The sequence below is a fragment of the Cheilinus undulatus genome, linkage group 4 (assembly GCF_018320785.1).
Source record: "Cheilinus undulatus linkage group 4, ASM1832078v1, whole genome shotgun sequence".
Classification (NCBI taxonomy): Eukaryota; Metazoa; Chordata; class Actinopteri; order Labriformes; family Labridae; genus Cheilinus; species Cheilinus undulatus.
In genome coordinates, this window is record NC_054868.1 from 13,029,325 (window position 1) to 13,037,166 (window position 7,842).

The 7,842-nt window shown below is 38.2% G+C and overlaps 1 protein-coding gene across 1 annotated transcript; it reads left to right on the plus strand.

Moving 5' to 3' along the window:
• The first annotated feature begins 151 nt into the window (after nt 1–151).
• On the plus strand, nt 152–6,815 carry LOC121509155 (gastrula zinc finger protein XlCGF48.2-like). The gene is made up of 4 exons (XM_041786398.1): nt 152–933; nt 1,032–1,156; nt 1,333–1,441; nt 4,469–6,815. The coding sequence occupies exons 1-4, from the start codon at nt 666–668 to the stop codon at nt 5,665–5,667; spliced, it is 1,701 nt and encodes a 566-aa protein (XP_041642332.1). The 5' UTR covers nt 152–665; the 3' UTR covers nt 5,668–6,815.
• Nucleotides 6,816–7,842: the final 1,027 nt, after the last annotated feature.

Here is a 7,842-nt window from a genome sequence, read left to right on the forward strand (position 1 = left end):
ATAAAATGGCACGTTTAGGTTTAGGACGAGGAGCTTCGGATAAAAAATGACTGCTCGGAGCAACCTATGGGTTTCACTTTATTAAAACGCGTTTTGTTATTCTCAGAGCCATCGTACGGCCACCGTACATGAACGTAAGTGGCGTCACGAGTGAACACAAGGCTCACTAGCGTTTGTTGAAACGCTAGCTCGCTAAATCTGTTAATGGACGCAGGGCCTTGAAAACAGTCGTTTCACATGATATCAACGAGCGAATTTTAAAAGGATCAACGCGTTGGACTGGGCTATGGTTTATACAGTTCATAGTTTGGTTGGACTTGTTGACGGTTTGTCGCCGTAAACGATAGCTAGCGTACAGATGCTAAGCTAACTAGGAGCTAAGGTGTCACAGTTGATGTTTAGTTTACACATATAAGTGGTATGAAGGTAATTCACGATTGTAGGTCGCTCGTTTGGTGTCGTTAGACTATAATAACAACGTCCGAAAACTAATTGATATCTCAGAGCCAATCAACATCCACAGGTAGTGGGTTTATGCAAGAATGGTGTTCGGTGTAAATAAATGATAGCAGCGCTAGCCGGGAGTTGTCAGTTTGATTTTCTTCACAAACCCCCCGGAATTCTGTTGTATTTTATTGCGGGCAGAAATCAGTTTGGCAGTCATAATGTCGGAGCTGGACACTCTAATTGTCACTTTCCAGACTCAGCTTTCCGATGTGATGGAGACGGTGGTAAAAACAGCCATGTTTGAGGTCACAAGATTGGTGGAAGACGGCTTTTTGGAGGAAGTGAAACGTAGGAACCAGGAGGTAGAGTCCCTGAGGATGCAGCTACAGTGGGTTGAGAGAAAACTGAGACAAGGTGGACAAGAAGTCAGTGATGGTAATGATGGTGTGCAACTGTCCTGTGATACTCCAGAAGAACAGATGGATGGTAAGAACAACCCCAGTGTTTACAAGATGTTCAACTCCACTCCGTATGGCCTTTATAATCCATATTATCTTATACGCTGATCAATTATCATTTTTCAGTTGTTAATCAAGAATCTGGTATGAAAAAAGAAGCAAACTCCATTGACAGAAGGAAAGGAAGCATCAGGCAGGAAGTAACACAAGCAGCAGAAGAGACCAGGGCCACTCACATGATTGAATCACAGGTTGGTCACAGTGCCATTATAGCACAATAATGCTGCAGTCAGCAATGCTGGATCAGTTTGTTTGTCTGAGTGGCTGTTTGTATTTCTGCAAATTTGAAAATGGCATGGACCAACTAACAACTTGATTTAAAGAACACTTTCAGAGTCATGTATTGTGTTCTCTTTGTCCTGTTCAGGCAATAGAGGAAGAGGCTTTGCTGCCGGAGATGGATGTAAAGGAAGAGGAAGTAAATAAGCCGGTTTGTTCTTCAGTGGATGTAGGGGAGTGGCATGGTACTATTGAAGGTAAGTATTGTGTTATGTCAAAAATATTTAGCAAATGTCAGTTAATTTGTATAAATATTATTAATTTGTAACAAACAACCCCGATACTGCAACTACCACTATGATGTGGCAGGTTAAAATGACAATGAATCTGCATTTAAGCATATGGATTGTGTATTCAAGGGTTACATCTTCTAATGCTGGCAGTCTTTTTGTTTGCTTTGTTTTGCTTTGTTTTGTAAAAATATAATACAAAGCAGCTGACCCAGACTCAAGATGTATCTCTTGAAGTTTAAGCCTTTAAGTTCACTTAAACTGTTGACTAGTCTTGAAACTTTTGGAAACGTGTTTAATCTTCTATTAAGATGTTTTTCACATGCTAGAATCAAGGTTGTCAACACAGCATCTTAAATTTAATATTTTATTCAAAGAGAAACAAATGTTAACTTCACACAGCCTCATAGCCTTATCTGCTGGCTTTGGTAAAATTAAGGAGAAAATTAATGAAACTGCTTAACTATGAAATTTGATTATCTTCTTACCCACCTAAGAAGTTAAAGCCTCCTGCCATCAGATTTATTAACTAAACAGTCTTCATTCTCTCAGTTAAACACCTGTGTACACTGATTGAGTTGTGACCTTCCTCTTTAAAACTTGGTTCTATTTCTGTTTTTAAAGCTTGTTTAAGGTGCCAGTTGCCAGTAATGCAAAGGGCTACATCCACAACATAAATACACTTACTGTCTTGTGATTTTTCTTCTGGGCATAAATTAACGTGTGTGGCATTTTTTTAACCTTGCAAAGCAGATGGATACGCCTGTTTCCTTGTTTCTCACTGGCAAATCCATCTTGCAAAGCTCCCATCTGAACCGTTTGGGCCTGGTTAGAAAGTGACAGGACCAATCAGCGATGAGGGGCAGTGCTTTCGGGCGTGGCGGAGTCTTGACATATGCAAGCAGCGATAAGAGGCCGGTACAATTATTGCGGAAGACATTAGCATGGATGCTGCTATAGCGCCAGTTTTATCAGAACTTTACGACATTTCTTCGTCTAAAGAAGAACAAAGAATAGCAGTGAGTTGTTGTCTTTTCTAAAAGTTGACAAAAGTCGTGTACTGTCATGTCTACAGTTGAAATGGTTCGCGTTATGCAGTTCTATATGGAGTTTCTTCCTTGGGAGCTGTGCACGCACACCTGGGTAGCAGCGAGGACGTCACATGTTTCATTGCTCTGATTTGCCCGTAAAGACGTGACAGACAGAACGTTCATCCAACGTTTCAAAGGTTCTGCCCTTTCCCAAATGCTGTATATCGAAGGTTTTCCAGATGGTTGTGTGAAACAAATCTATTTGGCATGTCAGGTTAGCATTTTTTAAGGCATAAAAGACATTTCAGTATGATCCAGATTCCTGTTCTTCATGCTTACTTTGAAATGCTATCCAAATGCAGCTTACATGTTGTGGAAAGTCAACTGCAAGGGAACAATAATCCAATTTTGTGGGATTAACACTGTCTAAACAGCACCTCAGCTGCTCAGAAAGGCAACAAAGTGCACCCAAGCTTTGTATCAAGTCCCCTCAGTTGAATATATTGATCTAATGTTGAAATCAGGAGAATTGAAGGTAATAAACAGACTTAACGAGCTAACAGACATTTATATTAAAATACATTCAAGGTCAGCTCAGTAAAAAAACAAACAGACAAAAATGATTAGGCAAATGTACATGAAATATCATGGTGTGTTTAAATGTAACATCAGAAAATTAAAAAATCAGTTTCTGATGAAAAACTTCAATGGACACAGTTGTGAGGATGAGAAATGTTTGTATTTTTGGCAGTATAACAGATTTTACAGATGGAGGCATAACTTTTCCATCCTTTTAACTCAAGCGCTACTCATGTTATTCAACATCTCTTCAAGATGTATGTTTGTTTCTTCTCTCTTTCAAACAAAAAAAAGTATCAGTGGTATTGTTAAGGACTTTGGTTGATAGGAGCTTTGGATTGAAAATATGAATTGTATGTTAATTTTTTCTTTGGTAACTTTGGGGGTTTATTGTCCTGTCAAATGTAAAAATAACAGATAATGTATCATTAACTGTACCTTTGTTAATGCACATTTGATAAGAGTTTTATCTCTACTTTTAAGATGTTAACGTTTATACAAACACAAGGTCTACAGTCCCCTCTGCAGCTAATCTGATTGTGATTGAAAGTGTTTTTTATATCAAACTTAAGGAAATTTCAAATGACAAATCAACACTTTTTGAAGATTTAAAGCAAATTGTAACAATACCATCATTAAACTGATATTTTAGGTCACTATAACAGTGATACAACATTTTAACATCACAACATTTCCAATGCATAATTAGGAGCCCGATCACTTGTGTAGTGGTGTATGCAAAAATGGGTATGCTCTTAACTTCTTACTCTTTATTGGGTATAGTTCCCATTCAGATGTGGGTACACTATATGGAGACAAATAAGTGGGTATACTCAGTTTACCTGCAATACGATGCACTACACCACTGAGCACAGTAAATATAACTGGCTTGATGTAGCTGTTTTTTCAAGAGGCTTAAAACCTGCCTCTTTTTAACCTCCTTGGCTTTTACTAGGTTGATCTATAGTTAGTCTGGAACAGTGTCTGCAATATAGCAGCCATATGGCAGTCTTAAGTATCACATGACTGATGCGACTTAGGCTTTGTATTTTCAACAGTCTGTGGAAAAAACAACAACTGGAAACTTAAACAGACAGACGAATTCTGTTTATATGATGTTTAATTTATTAAAAATACTGTATATCCTGCATTGATGTATTTCTTTTTTAAAACATTTAGCTCTACCATGTATGTGTTGTATATTAATGGAAGATTGGAAGAGGTATTTAACAAACCCTGAATGCAAAAGAAAATATTCGTTCTTTAGTTTGTGTCCAGTGGATGCCAGAATACCAAAGTATTGAGTTGAGAGTATGGAAAATAGCATTCTACTTCTGAAAAGGACAGTTGAATTGAATAATATTCAGTTACCTTCTTTTTCTAGGTAAATCTCTACCTGAATCCAACAGTGCCAGGGAGCCACCGGATGCACAACCAAGACAAACTCCAGAAAACAGTGGGGAATTATTGAACGATGCCATTAAGCATGACATTATGCAGGTCTCGACTGGTTATGTTTCTCCTGAAGAGCAGAAAGAAGCACACATGGCAGATGATTTATCTATGGAGGTGAACAGGAGTTGGGCTGGTCTGAGTGTCCCACCTGCTGAGATTATCCAGAATCAAATACATGCAGCAGAAAAAGACTGTAATCCAGCCAAAACTACTGGATCTTTATCTGAAGCAAAACATGAGCTGTCAGAATCTGTCACAGCAGACGTTAATGCTCTCATTGCTCTGGGTGGAGATCACATTTCAACTCCGACGTCTCCTCAGGCAAGACTCCTAAAGAGTGATGTGTTGGGTGTGACTATCAAACAGGAGGTCACTGTTGGATTTGATGATTGTATGGAAAGCAAGTCAAAGGAAAAGACAGTGGCATCATTCTCTTCATTTGTCAAACAGCACAGACTGAGTTCAGAGGCACTCAAGCATAACCCCATTTCCCATAAAGCCAAAGTGCAGGAGCTCATGAAGCTTCATTCAAAAGTGGGTACAGGTCTCAGACTGCAAACTGCTGTACAGCAGCTCAATCGACCAATGAAGAAGCCCCATCATGTACTCTCAAACAGCACCACCGCAGCACTTTCTGTAGCTCACTCTCAGGTTGTAAACTTTAAATCCATCAACAGAATGCCCTCCACATCTAAAGCAGCTCCTCCTCCTCCTCTCTCAGTTCAACGAATCCACCTGGGGGACAAACAAGCTGCTGCACATAACAGAAGTGTTGCCCCATGGGTTAACATCAAAACCCAACAACAGTCCACAAATTCTCATCAAAACAGCGCCTTACCACACCCTGACTCGCACCCTGTTGTAAGCCCCAGACAGCTTCAGCGTTGTGGCCAGTGTGGGAAATGCTTTCCACACCCCAGCAACCTGAAGGCTCACTTGCAGACTCACACAGGTGAGCGACCTTTCTGTTGCTCCCTCTGTGGTCGCAGCTTCACCAAGCTGAGCAACCTCAAAGCCCACCGACGGGTTCACACAGGAGAGAGACCATACTGCTGTTTGGCCTGCGGCAAACGCTTCACCCAGAAATGTAACCTTAAACGCCATCAGAGGATCCATCTGGATGTATGATTATGGGCAGCCAAGTGAGAAATAGACAAACTGTTGGGCTTTGTTAAAGATGCTCCAGAGTTTTGTTTGCAATGTAGTGCAACTGCTATATTCACTTGCAAAACTTCTTTTTGTGAAGGGTATCTGTTGTGTCAGATTTTTCCATGTGTACCTGAAAGGTTATTAAAATAAGATAAGATAAGATAAACTTTTATTGATCCCCCACCAGGGGAAATTTGTTAAAAAAAGGTGTGGTATTGTTATTAAATAATGGATAAGTGTATGTTGTGAAATGTATGCTGCACAGAGAAATGCCAGATTTCGATTTTAGACAATAAATATTTATTCTGTGTCTTCTCAAAGTTAATTATATTAATTGCACTAGTAAAATTGACCTAACAAAAATTTTGATTGTCAATCATGCCATGCATTCATCATCTTCCAAATTTGAAATGCAAATTAAGAGTTTGTAACTGTTGCAGTTACTTAAGTTAAACTCAATGTAATCAGTGTAAGAAAATGGGTAAACAAGAAGGTTTTAGGACATGTTCATCATAGGTTATGTTGAATAAAGTGTTTGGACGCGCACTAAATTTGAAATTGTGATTTTGAATATTGGGTAGTCTAAGGTTTTTAAACCACCTTATCTTTGTCTGGTTTGGTTGTCCAGTATTTCACTTTCCATGTTTCTCCTTGATGTGTGTATTTGTTTTTTAACATTTTAAAAATATGCATTTTCTATGTAAATCACATGCAGATTTTTCAAACTTATGAACAATAGATGTGAAATCTAAATTTGTCATTGGTGTTATGATTTCCTTGTTGAAGCTTTTACAAAAAAAATCTCTTTGATAGAGTTTAAACAGAACCTGTCATATTAAGCCCTGGTAACTTATTGCATTTACAATAGTGTATTTTCTATGTATGTATTGCATGTTTGGCAAAGAAACGCACAAGGTTTTCACTTCTCCACATATTCAGTTGCCTACACTACAGCACTCCCTGCTGACGTAAGGTGGTAAAAGAACCAGTGTGCAGTTGAATAGTTTCACTTTTGCTGAGAAACAGACAGCCGCACAGACGCGTCAAAGATAAATCGGCTGGACGATCACCTAACCCTCTGGAAAAAAAAAAATTAAAAGACATTTAACAGACTGATTAAAGCTAGAAATAAGCACAGATCACGCTGTGGTTCATTAAGAGAGATGGAAACAAGTGGAATCATTGTCAACATGGAGCGTTTTTATCTGTATCACCGGGTTTCCCCATGAGTTACCTACTAGCCAAAACTAGTTTTGAATGTAAAGTGCTAATGTAGTGGTAAGCTAATAGGGCGACCATATTTAACCCCCATGACAAGGGTACATAAGTTTTATTGCAAGCCCACATGTACGAGGTCATGGCACACTGTCAGGACATAGGACACAGCCTGGGAAGAAGATACGTTAAATCCTGTTTAATATGTAACGCCACGGTACGGTAAGCTAGCTCAAATAGCACGTAATTATTCACGAAATTTTAATGTATTTGTGGATGTTTTCGTTCATATTTGAACGGAACTGTCAAAATGGATATGTTCAACCCATGTTCTCATAATGCAATTCATGGTTCAGAATGTGACATATGCACGAATTTATTTAGTTATACAAACAGAGAATGTACAAAATTTTGTGGAAATGTAAACTATGGTAGATGCTGATGAACACAGAGGTGGAGAGTAATTACATTTACTCAAATTATTGTAATTGTGTAGATTTTTTTGGCTACTTGGACTTTTTAGAGTACATTTTAAAATCAGTCAATTTACTTCCACTTAAGTTAGTTTTAACTGTTACTGCACTTTTACTTGAGTACAGTACTCTCATACTTTTCCACTTCTCTTAAGTTGGTGGTAGCACATAGCCAAAAATGAAGCTTTGCTTTATTATAAAATTGTGATTTTTACCTGAAAATCCTTTTTGGAGCTCTATATTCTCATGTTATTTTCAGTAAGGGAAGTTCATAACTTCTTGTACAACTCCTGCAAGTACTAAATCTGAGCAATTAATTGAAATTTAGATCAAATTTTAATATTCATATACATGTAGAATTATTTTATAAAATCCACACTAAATTATACCAAGGTTATTTTTTCAGTATTTAATGGTGGAAATCTGTTTTAGGGCAATCTTATACTTTATTATGTGTATTTATGTG

Coding starts and splice junctions, on each gene's coding strand:
- LOC121509155 (XM_041786398.1), top strand. CDS start 666: ATGTCGGAGCTGGACACTCTAATTGTCACTTTCCAGACTCAGCTTTCC. Junction 934..1,031: donor TCCAGAAGAACAGATGGATG/GTAAGAACAACC, acceptor ATCATTTTTCAG/TTGTTAATCAAGAATCTGGT. Junction 1,157..1,332: donor CTCACATGATTGAATCACAG/GTTGGTCACAGT, acceptor TGTCCTGTTCAG/GCAATAGAGGAAGAGGCTTT.